Source organism: Macrosteles quadrilineatus, unplaced genomic scaffold (assembly GCF_028750875.1).
Source record: "Macrosteles quadrilineatus isolate MER2022 unplaced genomic scaffold, UCM_ALF_1.0 Scaffold_2__2_contigs__length_208266976, whole genome shotgun sequence".
NCBI classification, from domain to species: domain Eukaryota; kingdom Metazoa; phylum Arthropoda; class Insecta; order Hemiptera; family Cicadellidae; genus Macrosteles; species Macrosteles quadrilineatus.
The window spans coordinates 123999894-124020656 of NW_026542595.1; the positions used below are offsets into that span (position 1 = coordinate 123999894).

General features: G+C 31.4%; 3 protein-coding genes across 5 annotated transcripts in view; all 3 read left to right on the forward strand.

Annotated features, from left to right (window-relative positions):
• Nucleotides 1–283: 283 nt before the first annotated feature.
• On the forward strand, nt 284–8297 carry LOC128984848 (peptidoglycan-recognition protein 2-like). The gene is made up of 8 exons (XM_054404216.1): nt 284–384; nt 766–837; nt 1376–1435; nt 2244–2315; nt 2479–2502; nt 2833–3051; nt 5162–5289; nt 8049–8297. The coding sequence occupies exons 1-8, from the start codon at nt 284–286 to the stop codon at nt 8216–8218; spliced, it is 846 nt and encodes a 281-aa protein (XP_054260191.1). The 3' UTR covers nt 8219–8297.
• A 1675-nt stretch (nt 8298–9972) lies between these two features.
• LOC128987916 (peptidoglycan-recognition protein SD-like) lies at nt 9973–13682 on the forward strand. The gene is made up of 4 exons (XM_054409008.1): nt 9973–10257; nt 10804–11025; nt 12668–12795; nt 13413–13682. Exons 1-4 carry the CDS (start codon nt 10193–10195, stop codon nt 13640–13642), a joined length of 645 nt encoding a protein of 214 aa, XP_054264983.1. The 5' UTR covers nt 9973–10192; the 3' UTR covers nt 13643–13682.
• Nucleotides 13683–14936: 1254 nt separating this feature from the next.
• The window catches only part of LOC128986248 (peptidoglycan-recognition protein SB2-like), a 28231-nt gene continuing 22404 nt past the window's right edge, over nt 14937–20763 (forward strand). For 2 of the 3 annotated variants that reach the window (XM_054406504.1, XM_054406503.1), the window contains exons 1-4: nt 14937–15010; nt 15208–15323; nt 16248–16350; nt 18285–18403. In XM_054406504.1, the coding sequence (XP_054262479.1) occupies nt 15008–15010; nt 15208–15323; nt 16248–16350; nt 18285–18403 (341 nt within the window). In that variant the 5' untranslated portion in view covers nt 14937–15007. Of the gene's footprint in view, nt 15011–15207; nt 15324–16247; nt 16351–18284; nt 18404–19855; nt 19984–20763 lie in introns of all 3 variants that reach the window. The other variant, XM_054406505.1, reaches the window with a different exon arrangement.

Sequence of the window (20763 nt, forward strand, 5' to 3'; positions counted from 1 at the left end):
TATTAAGAAAAGAGCACTAACATTTCTTTGCATTATGTTCCAAAATATCACTTTATTCAAACTATCCATATGTGGGATTTCATATAAGTTAGATGAGTGATACCGATGGACTATAAGATCCAAGTGATATCTCACAAGCTGCACTACTTAATGAGACTTCCCGTATAGATTACACCAAGTTATCTAACACATTGTTACACAATTACATGACATATCGAAACGTAACTAAATATTTGATTTAATATAGTTTACAAACTTATTTTATCGATATTACAAATGTTCAATGGCTGAAGAAAACAAACAAAGTGATGAAAGTGAGAGTAGTAAATCGATAACTGAATCTCAACCGAGAAATGTAAACGATAGCTATGACATATACGATACGTAAGTCCAGTTGTTACGTACAAACAGCTGTGTTTTAGGATTACATTGGCTATATTGTTTGGAGTTTGCATTTATTTTTTAAGACGGTCTGAAAAGCATGTACTGCGTTAACGCTGACAAAAGGCATATAAAATTGCCTAAATTATTAGCCTATGTTCAACAACGTTACCTGTGAACAAATTTAGATGGTATAAAACTTTGGTAAATATTTTGTTTCTTTTATGATAAACAATGAATTTGGGCATTTTTTCTATTAAACTACAAGTATCAGGCTTCTAATGAATCAAAAGAATAAAGTTTGGATACAAAATTTATTTATGCATTGTTGTCTCCGATTTTCCAACCAGTTCTAGGATAAATAATATTGATCTTCCGTTTTAGTGATATTAAAGCAGAAGACTTCACGCAAACGTTTGATCCAGGTTCACCTTCAACTTCAAACCAGAGTGATGGGTAAGATCAACTATATTTTTATTTATTTATTTATACCAACGGTCAAACAATCAATCTATAAATATCACCAAACGTAAGATAAGTTTAAAAAGAACAGTTTTAAAGCATTCAAGCATTTATTTAAGTTGAGTTATATTTCAAGAGACTTCTTATTTCTACCAGGTTACAATTCATATTGTCATTTAATATAACCTGGTAATTTTAGAAGATCGAAGAGACTTTTATGTACCTCTCAACAGGGTAAATGTATTTAATGTTTTTTTTTGTTTTTTTTTTTCATTTTATGTTCATTAAGATCATTGTACAGCAAAGCATGCAGAAGGTAAGAAATAAAATGACAATGAGAGAATCTAGAATGGAAAAAAGAAGTGTAGTCCTCACAACTCCAGATGTCACAAAAGATTAACTAAAATTGGAAATAACTTAGTGTTGTGTACAACACAGCTAAACAGTAAGTTTCGTATAGGTGATTTAAAGAAATATAAAAGTAATGAGTTAATGAGTTTTGCCAAATACTAATTTTAAGTGTTTTTTCTAGGCAACCTGAAAACGCCGACCAGCCTTTAGATGATGCTGTTGATGAGTTACGACCTTTGGTGTAAGTATTCCTTCGATTATTATTATATATAATTCAAAGACATGTTAAAAGCATAATCACATTTTCGTTACATTATTAAAAATTGCACTTTTACTATCCAATTTCTAAAAATAATTAACGTATTTAATTTGCTTTAGTAGGATGTATACAAGGGTATATATGCTATTGAGATGCAGTCTCCTATTATAATAACAGTTTGAAGTGTTTCCCTAATGCTATTTAGGTCTGTTTGTGCTGTGTACTACACAAACGGACCATTAAATAGCCTTGAGAAACACTTCAAAGGAGAATCATATCCCATATTGATTGGGGGCTAAAATCTACTCCCTACAGCTATGCTATAATGTATAATACCAAATAGACAGCCATTCCATTTTCTAATTATAGTGAGATATAATGTATCCTCAAAACGGTCATATGAATGAATGAATGAATTCTTTATTTCAGTAAAAGTTTATTATTATATACAATGATGCAAAAAGTCTACAAATGTTGACAACAGTCTAACTTACTTAATTCTCACTGAATATTTTATTGAACAGGAAGGTGTTCGCTATCTAACACTGAAGTAATATTTATTGTGAGTCCTTTAACATGTGTATGACCTCATAAAAAACCTACTAATACAGGTCAAGTTTTCGTTTTTAAAACCACTGGACTTGGCTCTATTTTTTTAGTTAACGTTATTATTATTGTTAATAGATTGAATGGTATTATTGAAAAATAATTCTATGTTAATTTATTCAACCTTCTTGTTTATTAATAGTAATTTACCAAACGTAAAATTTTGTTTTGTATTGATTTACAGGGATAAAGAAAAGATCGTTTACGATTTAGAAGCACGCCCTATAACTCCACCACCACCACCTCAACCTGAAGTGTAGGTAAAAAAGCTAAACATTTAAAAATAAACAACTGTTTGAAGATTAAATACATAAAAACCGCTAACAGGCACTTTCCTTTTACTTGGTGCGTTATGATTTCAGAATTACATAACAACAGTGTATGTTGTGGAATTATTAATATTTTCTCATCTTTTTCAGACCTCCAGACGGTGTGAATGAAAGGTAAGCATTAAAAAATCTTTACTATATTGGTTTCTCTAGAGTACCATATTGTATAGTTACATCTGACTAAATTTGAATAGTTGTATTTATGTATAAGTAAATTTAAAGAGAATATCACTTGTGGGGTTACAATAAAAATTATTCTCCAAGTTTAGTTCAACACAATATTGTTACATCTTTTATATAGTTTTAAATACATAAGGTAGAATTTTGTTAGAGTGTGTCTACGAAAACTTTATTTAAGATCATTTTGGCTTCCCTTGTCAAATCTAAAGATCCATCGAAAAAACATAAAACCTAAAGATCATATTTCTAAACCTTGTGTTTCAGTGTTCCTCGAGCTACCGTGATATACCGAGGGGGGTGGGGGGCTCTGCCCCCCAAGGACCCACCTGCTCCACCACTAGTGCATCCAATAGACAGCGTCATCTTCCTTCACACAGGTCCGGGAACTGAGGAGTGTCATAATATCATGGAATGTACGGAGAGATTACAGCAACTCCAGAGGAAACACATGTATGAGAGAGGGATGCCGGATATACAGTATAAGTAAGATATATTTATTATCCCGTAACTAGTTGCAACCTAAGTGTGTGCTAATTTTGCTATTTACCAAAACACTTGATGTCCTTGGCCCAGAAATGTATAAGTAAAAACGCAACATAAGTATCACTACATTTTACATTAAGATTTCACTCATATTTGGGCTAACACGTAACTGGTTTCGTCCCCCTTTTAATGCAATTATATATTTTCAAAAATTTGCCATAACACCTTTGAAATGTATACTTTAAGGTACCTTTTTGGGTTATTTTTATTTATAATATTATCTTTTATTTTAAATTCCTCATTTAACAATACCACGTGTGAAATGAAACTAATAATCGATCACAATCTCAGGCCATTCGATCTTCTCTAGCTTTTTTGTAGTCAAAGGACTTAACTAGATTTTCTATCCCCTTTAAACATAAACCAGCATAGTTAAACTTGTTTGGTTTAATATAAGGTTTCACTTGTATGAAATGTTGGTAAAGGATTCACCTCAGAACCTTTATAATCAAAGGTTGCAGTTATCAGAGAATTATTATAGTTGTTGTTAACTGAATCCCAACAAAAGTGTTAAATTGGTCGAAAGTTTTAATTTTCAACGAATGGATTTTATATTTAACTAAATAGTGGGTGATAGTATGCTGCTTTATTTCATTATTTTATATACAACTTACAATCTGACGAGTTGTTGCATAACTTTACAAACTGTTAAGTGCTCATTATGTCAATATATTCTCTTTAAGACATGGCACTTTATACTAATTAATGCTTTAAACATACTCTTCTATTCTTTAACCACTCAAATATTTAACCACCTTAAAACTTCGTCGTTTATAATTTAAAATCTAGGTGCATTTTTTACTTAAATGCAAAATGACTAGATGAAGATTAGACACAACTCCTTAGCTAAACTACATTACATTCATCCAAACTAGTACACCAATATTTTTTCATCACTCCGTATTAAAAAAAAGCTTATTTCTATACAGCTGAGATCTTCAAAAATCTTCAATTTCCATACACCAAAAACAAATAGTAATCAGCTGACTTCCTGACATAAACATTACTTTCGCTACACAAATAATACTTTGCCTGACATCAACAAAGTAAAAATCAGCTGAATTTTACACTAATAGTTATTTGTGTAACTAGTGGTGAAAGTGGCACTTTGCTGCACACGAGAGCAATGTTTACGCACGAGCCGCAGGCGAGTGCGGAATGATCTCGAGTGCAGCAAAAGCCTTTTTCACTCGTGTTACACATTATATTTTTCCTACAGTCACTATAAAGCATATACATAATTAGTATTTCAAACACTATACAACACGTGTTTAGGTTCAGCTGGCAACACAAATAGGTGCCCTAGAGAAAGTAGTACCCACGGTCCGTATCACTCCGCTATTTATCCTCGGCAAGAAATGTGCTCCGCGTTTTGAGAATATAGTTCCGTATGTTTTTGTAATTTAAAGTGGTTTCCGTGCCTAAAAAAATGCTTTAAATGTATTTTCTTGTTTATTAAGATCGTAGGAATGTTTTAAAAACGTTTAAAAGAAAAGTCCAGAAAGTTCAGAAATACCGAAACTATAAACACGAAATGACAGGTTAAATCGTAGTTATAATAGTCAATCAGCTGCTCATAGTATTATTATCTTTAAGTGTTGCCAACCTATTTCCAAGCGTACACGGATTACGTGCATAATAGAACCACGCTGTTTAGTGTTGTTTCGTTGGAATCCTGATGTGCGGCAAAGTATAAACCGTACCACAAAGTATAAACCGTACGGCAAAGTATAAATATGCAGCAATTAGCAGCTTTCTGTACTATAAACGGTACAAGTAAGCCAACTTTGTCGGGTGACTGTAGGAAAAATAAATTGTACAACCGTATTGTGCAGATTAGAAAAATTATTAGAATACGAAATATCGGATCATTTTTAAAGTATGATGAAGTAGTTTTTTTCATCGTGATAAAAGGTATCGTTCAATACTCGTCACGAAAGTCCCATTTTGGGGCTCGATAGTGTTTCCCACACAATCCCGAAGATCATTTTCGTGACTAGTAGTGAAATATATTATTATCATGTAACTGTATATTTCAATTGTTTCCTAGTTTCATGGTAACCAGTGACAACACAGTGTATGAAGGACGGGGATGGCACCGTAGCGCGACTAAGGACCTACTCTACAAGCACTATGACGGAAGAAGTCTTGACATTTGTTTCATAGGTGATTTTACAAGTAAGTACACCATTAAGTTGTCATAACCAACCGCTGTATGTTATTGGTCATGTAAAGAACCAATTTCAGAGTTTAGGCGCTCGTAAAGGTTTTATTGTTTCAATACCAGTAGCACTTTTCTGTAATATGTTTATTCTTCGCGTTGGTGGTGGTTATTACGTCAAGTGGTGACTAATTCCTGTCTTTAAGCTCACTGTAAATGTTACTTTGCGTACTTTACTCAACACATTCGTCTATTATGGGGTAGGGATGGGAAAATAAAAATGAGCCAAAGTCACATGGTGATTTATTTGTGCAATTGGTTGATTTTTCTAAGACTCAGTTAAGTTCTAATTAGCCTAGATCCTAACCTTAAAAATGATTTACGACCTTGATTAGAGACCAAAGCAGCCTACAAATTATCTTAACTTACCTAAAATATTAATGAAAATACTAAGTTTAATATTTTTTTATCTTGGATATTCTTTTTTCTGATCGATGGCTTGATTCCTTTCAATATCACGATTTAAAAAATCTGTGAAAAAGTTGAATTATTTTGTACACTTTTTCAGTTTTTAAACTAATTACAAAATTACTTTCCACAAAGATTCGTCTTGGACACCTTTTTATCGTTAAAACACCACGTACCCTTTTGTGAATTAAGCTCATGGTTCTATTATTCGCTTTGACACACCTCAGCAAACTAAAACGTGCAAAACGTGCTCAGTAACCGCTAACAACGTTAAGTGCACACGAGGATGAGAGTCGCTGGCAACTAATGGACATGAAGTAGCTGAGTGGGACTTAGAAATCTTAAAAGCACCATCAAAGAACCACACTCCCTATTTTCGATCCAATTAAATGATTTAGCAGGCTGCATTAAAAATAATAATAAAAATATTAATTTAAATAGAAAGTATACTTTCAGCATGAGAATCAAAAAAAAAAGACCTCCTAACCTAACCTAACTCCTAAAATTATAAGTCGTAGCTATCCAGGTAGGTCTGAAAAAGATAAACTATCACATGGAAATTTAACCATCTGAAAACAATCACAAATGTCTAATAAAGTTGATAACTTTAAATGATAGTTTACAAAAAGCAATCATTTTACATTTTAAACACTTAAAACAAATTTTATGTCGTTATCTTACAACCCATAATTTCCAAATGCACTAAATGTATAACGAAACCAGCGGATAACTTTGATGCATTTTGCAAGAAATGGAGATTAAGTCCAAAAGAGTATTAACTACGTTTATAAGCAGTTCGCTCAACAAAGCATCATGAAGATAAACTCCACTAGAACAAACCTAGACACTTGTTCTTACTTGCTCCATTACTCTGCAATGGAGTCGACCTTTCCACCCATTTATTTCTCTTTCTTCGGCACAATAGCTTATCTTACAGGACTAAAATAGTTGATAATTCCCTTAAGCATTTACAAAGTAAATACATAATTTAATACGAATCATCAGTCACGGGCACTTTTTATCCATAGCAGTAAAAGACGAAACATAAGATTCTACGGAATAGAATAACATATAAATAGTTGTATTATAATCATTTTCCAAATTTAGGCAGTTTTAGGGGAAGAAATTTACCCTTTCCTTTTCACCCTACCTTTAACAATTACTCAACAGCTGAGGTTATACAAAACATTTATTTAACCCGTAAATTAGCTTCAACATACATTTAACGAATAAAAGTGGTGGGTATCCTTCAAATTGCATAAATTTTTGAAACTGAATATATAATATTTTCTGCTCATCAACAGGTACTATACACTTTGGTAATTAGCATAAGTATATATTGTGTATATGCTATAAAACTTGCGGTGGAATATGATACAAACCAGTGAATAATACTAAACTGCACTACATCAAGGTTGCATTTAATCGTGTTATACAGTATAGCTATATGTATTGTTAAATATAACTATATATAAAAAATATATTGGATAGATTTCAATAGTTTGTAATTGAGCATGTGCAAATTCATCTTCAACAAGTCAAAACAAAACTTTTATTTGTTAGCTTGCATTACTTATTGTTTGCTTCTAAAAAATATTTCCAAAACTGAGGCTCAAAAAGTACACTGAATTTTTATTTCAGATAAAGACCCACCCGCAGGTATGGTAAAAGCAGCACTTACTATGGTTGGGGATGGCATTAATGCTAAAATGGTTAAACCTGTTGTAAACTTTTGTCGTCTGCATACCCATCAATCTATAGCAATAGATTTTGCAAACTATATGAAATATATGCTTCCAAAATAGAGTTAAACAATGTTATTTGTAGTTTATCCTTACTTTCTGTTATAAATTATTGATTTATGGGATCCTAAAAGCAAATACTATTTTATAGATTTTAAGTGGCAGAGGGTGATTAAAATGTTGATTAATTTAGCCATACAGTCGCCTTACCTTTTCAGTAATTACTTTAACTGCTTTAAAGAATTGTCAATAGTTAATTATGCCATAAAGTTTGGTCAGGTTCCACTGGATGGATTAACGTTTTATTTCGCAAAAATACTGCAGTTGATAAAAGCAGATATGTAATGGTTTAGAAAAAACACCTTAACCAAAAGAAAATAAATACTGTGTTAAGTATATTGTATTTGTATTATAAAACTTTTCCAAATCTTGTCTGCTATACTACAACCTTAGACGTTTACCAAAGCTGTGGAAATGTCAAAACTGCTCTAATCATTAGTATCAAAGCTTTATTATTTCTTTCCTTATTTGACCAACTAACTAAATTATGTAATACATGATTTCAGACAGAATACCAAATAAAGATATGACAATGGTGGCTCTATCAATAATCAACGAAGGGATCGACGGAAATTATTTAAAAGAAACGTTAAATTTCGTCCCAGTCCGACGAGTCCGCCCAATCACGATAAATTTTAGGAATCATTTTGTAGTCAAAAAGTCAAATGATTCATAGTTGTTCAAAATACTTTTGTGGGATGTAATAGAATCTATTTCGTTACTAATGCCAATAAACCGATGATTTATGGTTTTGACAGACGTTTACATTCAATTTGATTCACCCTTGTAAATTTGTAACGTATTAAATAATAATTTACTTTAGAAAGTAAACTGTTTAAAAATGCTACACCATTTTACTCTCAGCTTAACTACAGAAACTTGAAATATATTTTTGAAAGTTCATACGAGACTTAATTAATTTAATTCCTTTAAATATTTTGTTAACGCAACATTCTAACTTACATGTTTAGCAGTTGCTACATAGGGAAGACACGAGAAACTAAATAACATAACGCCTATAAACGTATTAATTAATTATTATACTACAGTGTATTCTATACATAAAAATTATCTCAAGAAAAAACCATACGAATTGTCGTCTTTACTATCGGTAAAAGTATGTACTTTGTAATCCTGTTGGGAATTTTACTGCAACGAGAAACATTATTTACAAACTGATGTTTTGGTTTTCATCTGATTTCAGGAAAAATGCCACCGACCAAAATGTTAAAAACAGCTCTCAACGTTCTAGGCGAAGGCACTGTACGTGGTTACATTAATACAATCGTCAACTTTTGCCCTATACGATCCACTACGTCCATAAAAATAAACCTTTCTGACCACTTTCGACAAGCAAAGACATAATAATTATAATAATAAAATTAAATAAATAAGCTATTTCATAAACCCAACTAGAAGTTTAATTTTTTGTGTAATTTTTTTAATAAAGCTTTTTTCCAAGTGTCTAAATAGGACAATGGAAAATATATTCCTCTTTTAGTTATTTTATTTACACATATATACACTATGATGGGGAAGAAAGCTGGTCTAATGGTAGAGCACGAGACTTCGGTCCCTGTGGTCTCAGGTTCGAATCCAGCTAAAGTACCAATAGATTTTATATAAGTGCTGATGTCGTAAAGTAGTTATTAAGCCCATCCCGAAGTAATCTGGATAACTACTCCGGAGAGCCTAGCACAAGGAGAACAAAATATATGATTTTGTGGCAGGACCACCAAGATTTCAAATAGCAATAGAGTTAAAAATAAGTTCTATGGGATTTTGTATAACCATTTTTCTCTTATTGAATTCAGTTTAGTATGAAGACTAAGAGTTTTATTTTATACACTAGATGAATACGTTGTCAAATTCAGAGTTATATTAATTGATATTAAAAAAAAATACTTATGTTTGTAGCTATTTATGTTACTTATACGACCTTTGATTATAATTTTACTCCAAAAGGTGATTTTTGAATAAATGCGTTTCTGTAATCATTTCAGTTTTGTGTGTTAGAAGTCGAATTGATCATCTATATTATTCCTATATTAATCTATATTTTTATAATCTATATAAGAAGCTAAGTTATGATTCAAATAAACAGATTCAATGTATGAGGGTTTATTTAGTATGGACAAAGCTGCTCGGTGTCGATATTTGTAGGAAATATTTTTATATCAAAATATAATTTTGATACTAATAGACAAATAACATACCTGCTCTGAAATTCAAATATGAATTATAAAAATAGTTAAAAATGCATTTATCCCTGAAAAAAATTATGTCATTATTATTTTTAAACGCCACAAATAACTAGATCTGTGTATAGAAACACATCTACTGATATAAGTAATGATTCGTTTACTGAACTGAGATAATCACCAAGAACATTTCAAAATGCCTATTCCATTCAAAATCTGACACCGATAAGATAACTACTCTGTTTTTGTTTGTTTTGGTGCATAAAGTGGTAACCAAGTGAAGCTTTTTAAGAATGTAGTGTAAAAAAATGAAGAAACATCCTCGCAATGCAAATCACTTTATTGAACCCAATAAAGACTTTAAGCCAATAAAGACTTGGATCTTACGAAAAATAAAAGTTTTAGCTAATTGTAATTGGTTATAAATTTTCAACTATCCTCTGCAGAAAATGGTCGTTTATAAAGATTGGCTGGAAGAAGCGAGGGACAGACAGTGGCCTGAAAATGAGAAAAGGTAAGCTATAGTTGTAATTGCTGTATTATAGAAAAACTGTATTTAGTTTTGACCCTAAATATGTGTAAAAACCAACCTTAAAATGGTTATTATGTGCTTTTGACGCAAGTAGTAAACCACAATGTGCATGTTCACGTAGAAAATGTTCCTTTCATCTATGTTTATCCTGTACAATGTTTATTGATTAATTATTTAAAAAAAAACTAAAACTAATTATATGGTAAAAGTATGAATAATTAATGTTAGATTATCTAAAATATTTTTTTTATAGTGTTATTAGTCAACAGTAATTAAATTTTGTCTTATAGAATTTAAAATTCTCAAAATTTTGGATAGTTCCTTTAGAAAAGTGGTTTTTAAACTTACCATAAACGAGGTTAAACAAAATCAATTGAAAATTAGTGAAACATAGAGGGAAATACACCTCCAACAAACAATCAGCCTTGGTTATTAGACAAATTAAACTAGTATTTAAATTTTTTTATCATAAAAGTGGACCTAATTTTTTTTTTTTATTAGTCTTATCTTACGTAATAAATGACACAGGGAACTCGAAAAGAGAAACATAAAAATATGGGAGAAGACCGAGTGGCGTGCAGAAGCGGTAGACCTGACGAAGGAAGAATGGAACATATTCCCCATGGAATATGTGACCATAACACACACACGCAGTAGAGGCTGTCACAGCCATCTGGAATGCTTCCAACTGATGCAAGAGTTGCAGAGGAAAGATATAGTGCAGAACAAACTGCTGGACATCAAACACAAGTAGGTTGACATCTAGTTATCTTAGATGTTAATTTGGTTTTGATGAAGTATGCATTGAGGGAGGTTATGTGCATGATTCATCTTTTGTTTAAGTGAACGCTTTATGGGTCACCATTTTTGTCGCCCTGTAAGTTCTACCCAAATGCTTTGGTAATCAATTTTGGAATCAAATATAGGAAAATATCTTGCATAACAGAATTCGTACATGAAAAAATGATTTATACGAGGCTACAGATAATAAACCAAAGGTAAAGCAGTTTCAAAAAGACTTTTAACATGCCCAATCATCACGTCCTTAGACGCCAATGACTCTAGCCCAGAACCATGTTACACTTAACTTCAGGCCTAGATGTTTGCGGAGTTATTACATGCTTATAAGCAATTGCTAGTTAGCGGAATTCAAAGCCGAAACGTCGTGGACTGAAACTTGAAACTCTGCCACCATACCAACTTGCCCTCCACTCTGAAGTGTGTTAATAATTGCTTTAACAAAATTCAAACTTGGAACTTTCACATTCCGATATTTTAAAAGTGTTACCCAACTAAGGCTAGGCAACTTTTTTTATTTCTACCTACAGAAACCTGTCCCAAATAGTTCCTTTCATAAACGGAACCATTGATTAAATTCTCTACCATTCAGTATTTCAAATAATGGAAAATAACAGGTCAGCAGATCAAGTTATTGTGTAAAGGCAATACTACAAAACTCGCACACTACGTGATAACTTGCTCTTAACAATACAAACCTTCATCTAACGAAATTCCAAATTGTTACAAGAATTTTTTTTTAAATTTAGTTATTTATGACGGATATTAGTCCATATATTATGGTAATTTATGTTCAGAAAAAAATATTGAATGCTAGGACAATTTCAGAATCTTCTGATAACGAGTTTTATGGAAACATTGCGAACGATGGTTAAAATATCCTAAAAAATAGCCCTTTTATACGAATACACTATATAAACTAGTGGGTTTAAAAGCAAAAAACCTATATCATAACCCTGTATGGTTACGGAACCCTATTAGCCATTCTGCATATCAGTTTTAAATTAAAGAGACAATCAGCTGATTTTAAAATACCAATCATGTAATAGTCAACAATTCCTATCTCGAGGTGTACATCAAATAAAAAAAAAACTTAAATGAAATCATATTTTGAAAGAATAAAAATTCAATTTCGATATTCGATTATTATTTTATATATAAAAAGTAAAGAACAAAGATTAATACATATCCGACTTGAATGGCCTGAAGGCAATGGGTACAAACCCTGCAGCACTCGCTGTTGCAAAACACAGGAGCAAATGTGCCTCCAGTTATGGTTTGACAAGTTCACAAGGGACAATTAGCCAATTAGCCCGTTATTACTCCATTACGTCGCTGGAGTGCTTTCCTTGCCGTCTTAAGTACCCGAGGAAGCGTCTTCAGCGTCTAATTCACTTGCAGGCGTACAACCCAACATTTAAATAACAAAATGCAAACATCTTAAACACAGCATTTTAAAATTTTGTAGGAGAACTCTTAATTAGACACACATTTTGTAATATATTATTGTCTAAGTCAAATCAAATTTACAAGAAAATACTTAAAGTTACTACAGTATTGTCAAACTTGTATAACTTACTTTGCATGTTGACAGCTACTACATAGGAAGCAATTTAGAAATTTATGAAGGAAGAGGTTGGCTAATAAACTCCTCAAGAGACCCCGAGTTTGCATATATGGACAAGAACAGTATTGATATAGCCTACATAGGAGACTTTTCAGGTCTGTATATGTTTTTGTAGTTATTAGTTTTGGTTTTATATCAATGTAATGTGTGAAAGATCACAGGCGATCGTAGGTGTTTTTTCACAGTCAGCTAAAAATAGTCTATTTGAAAATAAACCAGTATAGACAAGTCCTAGTAACTTATAATGTATTACAAAATACATTTACGATACCTAAAGAAATTAAAATCTCAGGATTTAGCTTGGAGTAAAAATGTGAAGAATTGATTTCATAAAATGTTTAGTCTTATTTTAATTGTAAAATCAGTGGAGTACACGTTGCTTTTTAAAATGGACATTTAGTTTCTCAACCCTCGGAATAAAACATCCTTGCACATTACAACATCAAAAATAAAACATTACAAGCAAAGTTTTCATGTTAAATAGTATAAACATGGTGTTTTGCTCCAACGGAAATTTAACTAACCCTACAGTTGATTTTCAAAATCAATAAAATTTTACAATCATTGAACAAACTTAATTTTTAAAATAATTCTACTGAGGAGCCAAATGTTGAAATATTATCAAGCAAAACATCCCAGTGTTTTTTTTTCGATAAAAATTACATAGTTGGTATTTTATTTTTAAACTTTCTAATTTCTTGTTTTGTTTTAGAAACACCACCGCCAGAGAAGTTCTATAAAGTCGCTGAAAAAGTTATGAGGTTCGTCGTAGGACATAGTGTAGTGAAGGATGAGTTTAAGCTAATTCCATTTGGACAGAAGGAACCAGTACCGGGACCAGACGTTTGCGCCGATATCCGCGAAAGATACAATAAATATCGCGACGATATCGCACCTAGAGGCGAACTCAAAGTGGAAGATAATATTTTAAACCTATGGTGATATAATAAAATTTGCTCCCTCTATGATTGTTATTCTGTTTTTAAAATATAATAAGTTCTGTTTGTGACGTATTACACGTACATAGCCACAATTTTCATTCATAAAAAAAATTGACCGCCTCTTTTTACCTTTCATTTGCCCGTCCTCATGGGCCACAAACGCCAGTGCGTGGAACGTATCCAAAAAAGCAAGAAGTGAGCCGACAAAGTACAAGAATAAATTGTACCGATGAAAAGTAGAGGCAGATACCAAGATTTGAACACATGATATCGCTGCTTTCGGCCCGAAGTCCGAGACGCTACCGACCCACCAATACATCTGGGTTGTCTGATAAAAGATGTTATTACGAAAAGTTTAAATGCCAGTGTTAAAAAGCATCACTAACAGATAAAAATTCGATCAATTAGATTTTTTAATTGACGTTTTTATGTGAAGTTGTTCTTGAATTGTATTTGGAGACTGTTATAATGGTAACGTAAAAATTTCAATTAATATACGCACTCAATTACTTTTAATAAAATGTTTCTAAGATAGTATACTTCCAAATTAAAAACCTATAATACGATTTGTTGTACACACGTCAACAGATCTTATCGTAGGTTTTTTTAATTTGGTAGTACATTTTAATTTTAATTGAAATAAACATTTTTTTTGTTTTAGTGAGGATTAAATAAAGCATAATAAACATAAAACTATATCAACAAGAGGACGAGTAGATGTTAATGGATGTTTGACCATATTTTAACTATTACTTAGCATAATAGTAAACAAATCATTGGCTGTAAAATATACAGGCTTGTAGAAATTCTTGTTTACTGTTAAATTGCCTATTCATATTGCAATACCGATTTCTAGAAATAGGAACAGAACATACAATTCTTTTAAAGATCTTTAAACATTCATTCTATAATGTATTCGCAATATTTTACCAGAGCTTTGGATGACTCCTGCAAAAAAATAATGAGACTATAATATACAAAAAATAAAATAAAAACCAATAAAAAATTGACAATCTGTGGATTTTAGAAATCGAAATACCGAATTGGTATGAAGGAAACATCTCGTTAGAGAGTATCAATCAGTTGTAAATATTTCTTACTAAATCTGATTTTAGATGTATACTTTAAAACAAATTACGCGAAATAACTTTAATATTAAAAATACTGTTAGTTCCTGCATTAGATAAAAAAAACACTACATTCTTCTTCTTAATTTACTGTTAATTAACAATGTTTAAATAACAAATACGTTTGAGAGCCAATATCAAGAAAGATTAAGATAACTGAGTGGTTATCAATAATGATGAATCGACCAATAAACGTCTAGATATGAGTCTAACCTCAAGACTTTGAAGAATATCAGTGAATGGTAAGACATAGTAGAAGTAAACTTATTTTTTTAGTTATTACTAAGTCACTTTACAGACTTAGATATGCATCAACGGTTAAACATGCATTGACCAATTTAAAGCCTACATTCTATAGCCTAATTTTAACATCGCAATTTCATTTCAAATTAAATACTCAATTTGTATTACGACAGTTAACCGATGACTTCAATTTTAGTCGGGAAGTGATCAGAAAAATGAAGAGGTTTCACTACAGAACACCGAAAACACCCAAATTCAAAAAGAAGATGAAGACATACCACCTCCACCATTGGATGATGATGAGCCAATGAGGTAAGTTAAAAAATACTTTTTATAATATAGGTACATTATTTTGGTATTTCAATTACAAACACTTGTTATAGCATTTTTTCTGAAGCCGAAAAGTGTATAATTAGAACTAGTTTTGCATTTATAAATTTGCAAATCCATTAGGCCGTTTCCAATCCTTATTATTTTTGTACCTGATTTTTTTTTCTTTACCTTATATGGTAGCAATACACTAACCGCTTGTCTGGATCTCTTTCAAATTATTAACAAGAAAGTTGTAATAATAAAAAAGTCTGTTATTAATTAAACTGACAGTTAAGATTAACATTTTCTAGAATAAGATTTTGTTAATGGTCTACAATAAAAAAAGATTATGGCTGGATTTTAGTAAATAATTGTTGTTTTCTATGGGTTTTACGTCTATGACAGTGGTCCTACGAAATTGTTCATTTTACAAAATACTAGTAATTCCTTTAAGCTAAACATAATTATGATAAATCTTTTAGGTCAAAAGATTTTTTGTAAAAGTGAGATTGCTTTGTAAATTACATGTTTTGAGAATTTGATAAAGTCTAATATTTAAGTATAGCTTGGTAATTAAAGTTTTTTTCTAATTTTATTAGATAATATTAAAGCTCTTAAGAATCCGCAGTTTGTTGTTTATTTCTTGTTTTTTATATTGGATTTCATATCTTATAAATCACTTTGAAAACTTGGAGAGGGGTTAAAACAGGTAATTGTTTTATATTTTTTACTGCCAGCAGATTTTTTAACTTAAAGGTTTTTATTTCAAATTATAAGCACAATTTATAGTAACCATTATTTTAGTATTTTTAAAAGGGCTTAGTATTTAGAGATATTTTGATGAAATACATTTTTATAACGACGGGTTTTTTAAGTTGTTCAAACTATATGGTCTTATTTGTATTTGTTTTGCTCCTGCAATAGTTCAGAAGTCCGACTTCCACACCCTACTGTAATATACCGTAGCTCATGGGGGGCTCAGGCCCCGCGTGGAGAAATGGAAGAGCTAAAACTACCAATGGAAGAGGTAAAAAGAAAATCGATCTGTTTTTAACTATCTTTTAAGAGAATACGTTAAAAAAAAAATAACTGTAAATGAAATCGTTTTTGCGGATGTTGTGAACCATTCAAAATGTATTTAACGCAGTTGTCACTGTTAAATCATGGTAAATTTGGAATAGTTTATATAATTTTAAGATTGTTTTCCTACAGTTACCTAACAATGTACATGTTCTCTCACTGATTTGAGAAAGCAAAGTGGCCAATTCGCTCATCAGTGAGACAATGTTAACATTGTCTCACTCTAATTACTTTGTCTCACTCCAGATTTGCAACGTGAAGGCACGAAATAGTGAGCGCGTAACATGCAGGCAACGTCGTATGCGCACGAAATACGTTGGCAGCACTGGCTGTAAATCAGCTGGTCAGCTGTTATACTGTTGTATTTGTCACTTCACATTAAATGTTATATTAAAAGTTCACTTCTGTGTAAGAATAGGTTATGTTTCTTCACAAATTTATTTGTTTTATGGTAACTGTAGGAAAAGTATAATGTGCAACTCGAGTTCAAAGTACAATTGCCTCACTCGAGAAACCATTCCTCACTCGCCTAAGGCTCGTGAGTAAGGATTTCTCTCGAGTGAGTCAATTGCTCACTTTTCTCACTAGTTGCACAAATAACTATAGAACTTCACAATCTATTCCTAAATATAAAATATAAACCAAACATCCTAGCTGTAACCAGGCTATTTTAAGAAGACGATGTTTAGGGGAATCAGCCACTTTCAAAATATTGAATATATATATTATCAAATAGGTCTAACAAAATGAAAACCAAACACACTAAACTAGGTAGAACTAACAGATAAAACCATTCATTTGTGAGCGTTTATCACCCTTTAAAAATTGCTGTATGGTTAAAATGTATTTAAATAAATTTTAATATGCGAGGGTTGCGGTGTTGGCACTTTGTCATGTATTATAAGAGGCAATGCTTATTTATTTGTTTTTATTTATTTATTTATTTATATACGGCAAACACTATTTTACATTTTACATTGCAATTTTTTTACAGATAACCAATAAAAGATGACATAGTAATACATGCATGTTACCATTACAGCTATCTACTACGTACACTTAGAATTACAAAACATAGTTTAGAAAATAAATATACGATAAATATCACAGCAAGTGGCAATAAAGACTAGTTAACATGCAGGAACAATAATACAATAAATATTAACGAAGTAGAGACTCACAATAAGCAAACCCAAAATTATGAAACACTACAAAATAATACATAGTATGGAGGCAAAAACAGCAAATTTACAGAAGAGAACAGTGTGCAAAAGGTACGATAAGCTTTGAAGAAAATTTAAAAACTTGACAATAAAGGTAACAACAAGATATACCATAAATATTAATAAATATGAAAGTAATGCACAGAAGTGAGGGGAGTCGACGGCCCCACACATGAAAAAACTTCGACCACATGAAAAAACTACGATTTATTAAAGTAATATAACCAATGCATCCATCGTATACTAATTAGATAGTATAACTATACACTAACCAACACCAACACAGGTAGACTTCTCCCATTGTAAACGTTGAAGCTCGTTTTTCGTGTCTTGTTCATGTACAATTCCACTGGGCGCTAGTGTCGATGTAATTTAGTTTCTATTACTTTAGGATTAATTTATTGATTTGTGCTGTACTGTTTGGTTATATAACTAAGGGACTTATTGTTTATGATTAGATCGATTTATTTGGTCAAACGAGGTTTTAAATGACTGAAATAACAAGAAACACATTGTAAACAAAAACAGGACCTCTACAGTACACTGTGTTAAATAAAATTTTCTTCAGCTGTACCATAAGGATGACAATTCTACTAAGATAGATATTTTTTATTTTATAGTATTACGAAACAGTTGTTGAAGTGTTTAATCCTTATAGGTGTTGATTACGTTCACTGGAACGGATGAATGTCTGACGAATCACGAATGTCTAGACGCAGTGGATCTAATACAACGGCGAGACATTCAAGGCAGAGGTCTAGCAGATATTCAATACAAGTGAGTCACGAAGATCAACTAATACAAAACACTGCGATTGAATGATACGTTTAAAAAATATTATAACCCCAGGAATGTGCAGACTAAGCAAATTCCATTTCCCTTACTAAATTTTAAGGATTAGACCATTTGTATATAAACAAATACTTATTGTAGTATTTTTGTTGTAAAAAAACACATTTAGTGTTTAAGGCCGGAAGAAGAAAGTTAACTCCTAGTAAATATATAACATTATCTTCCTAGTTTAGTTTCGTCTTTCAATTTAACTATTTGACATGAATTGGGGAAAGGAGGTAAATACTCAACTTAAATCCATATTTATGTAGTCTTCAAATATTCTGAATGAACTAGTTTTTAGATTTTCAACTTAAAAGATATTAAACTGATTGTGACAAATCAGCTGTTGGGATAGGACGAATATTTGAGTCATATTGGATCATGGTGGGTTACTAGTATTATTACTAGTCATTACTATAACGCCTTGTAGTTTTTTTGAATTAAAATTGTACAATGACTCGTAAACAGGTATGAAATAAAGTCACAGTCGGATAGTTTCAAATGTTCTGAATAAATCAGTTTCAAAATTTAGAGCTTAAGAGATAAGTAAACTATTTGTGGAGACATTGTGTAGATAAACTACCCCTGAGTCATAATAAATGTCGACTAAGATTCCATCTGGGTAAATAATTTAACTTCTTGTCCGGGGAATAAATTTTGAAACTTACCATGCTTTAAATAAAATCCATTTTTTTTAAATCCATTATTTAAATATGACAGACCATCTTAGCAAATTAAATTACTCTTTGGTATTAAAATGTGCAGATAGAAATACCGCCAGTTCATTTATATACGGATTTTAATACATTTTATTTATGTATAGATTAGTAAATAAAAAAGCCTTTATTTACGAACGAATTTCATATTACATGAACTTAACTTAAGTCAAAAATAAAATCCAAACCAACATAATATTTACACATATTATATACAAAAAATGTATATTAGTAACGCTTTCTTCTATGTATTTGTATCAAAAAGTGTATAAAACTGAAAATATTATATTCAACCACGAATTTTTAACAGCTCTATTTTAACCATTTCGAAATATTTAGTACCCCTTTATATTAACGTCTAGGTTAAATTATAGTATTCAAGTGCATGATACATACGTGCCTTTAATAATTCACTCAAATCTTTTAATTTACTCTTTTGTTTGCATTTACTGGATTGATAATATTATGCTAGTTTTGTAATGACCTTTTTCAGTTACATACCAGGCAGGATAATTATTTTGAACATTAACAACCAAATTGTATAAGCTAGCGGTAATTAAATATCGACAAACGCATTTGATCTCATGCTATGCATATTCATTTTTCCATCCAACAGTAACCTTCCTTCCTCCAGTAAAGGTATGAATAGATTTGAACTAAAAGTAGTTTGATATGTCAGTTTCCTGATAGGCGGGGATGGGGTTGTTTATGAAGGTCGAGGGCTGTTGTACCACGCCCACAAGGACAAACAACATATGGACCTGAAGGGCAAAAGCTTAGACATCGCATACATTGGGGACTTTTCAGGTATTTATTTCCTATAACCTCAATTTGTTCTGATTTGAGATTTGTGATACCTGGTTCATAAGTGTTGAAAACATCTAAAAGTTAAACATAAAATTTTCAACAGAAAACATGAACATAAAGATTTTCTATAAACATTTTACGGCAAACTTATCTTGCGATTTTCAAATGTTGCGCAAAATCACGGGGAGGACATTGCGGAATGTTTTTGTCATGTTTCACTTGACGATTTAGTTTTAGGTTAAGATAGTTTGCTAAATCTATGCTTCAATTTCCTTTTAGGCGAGTAGAATGGTGAACATAAAGCTTCAAGGAATAATTATCACACTAACTCAGAACTAGGACAATTTGTTTGGCCTATTTCGCGTAGTTTAAAATCGTATTTCAGATAATCTAGCCAATCGTTGCTGTATGGCTACACGAGCGAAAGTGAAATATCTCTAAACATAGCAAACAGTTTTTGCAAAAATTTTTTTCCAACTTTCCCAATTACAGACGTAAAGTTCGCTTCTACCAAGGAAAGACGCTGAGATGAAAAATCTAGAAATTAATAAGATTAGTCAAGCGTTCAAAAGCTTTGGACGTTTCAAAGAGATTATAATAATACGAGTATTGTAATCCTTTTTTATAGGTACCTAAAGATTTGTTGTTTGTTCTTATTTACGCCATTGGAATCTTTAGAGAAAATGAAAGTGTGAGTGTTATTTCAAAAGATGTTTGGGCAAGATGTAAACAATACCGTTTACAGAAGTCATTAACAACAACAAGTCATTAACAAGTTAT

What these genes read in the sequence shown, in the direction of transcription:
- LOC128984848 (XM_054404216.1), top strand. Translation starts at nt 284, where the DNA reads ATGGCTGAAGAAAACAAACAAAGTGATGAAAGTGAGAGTAGTAAATCG. An exon ending in ATGCCGGATATACAGTATAA is followed by an intron (nt 3,052 to 5,161) that starts GTAAGATATATT and finishes ATTGTTTCCTAG; the next exon opens with TTTCATGGTAACCAGTGACA. An exon ending in TTTCATAGGTGATTTTACAA is followed by an intron (nt 5,290 to 8,048) that starts GTAAGTACACCA and finishes ACATGATTTCAG; the next exon opens with ACAGAATACCAAATAAAGAT.
- LOC128987916 (XM_054409008.1), top strand. Translation starts at nt 10,193, where the DNA reads ATGGTCGTTTATAAAGATTGGCTGGAAGAAGCGAGGGACAGACAGTGG. An exon ending in TGGCCTGAAAATGAGAAAAG is followed by an intron (nt 10,258 to 10,803) that starts GTAAGCTATAGT and finishes TAAATGACACAG; the next exon opens with GGAACTCGAAAAGAGAAACA. An exon ending in CTACATAGGAGACTTTTCAG is followed by an intron (nt 12,796 to 13,412) that starts GTCTGTATATGT and finishes GTTTTGTTTTAG; the next exon opens with AAACACCACCGCCAGAGAAG.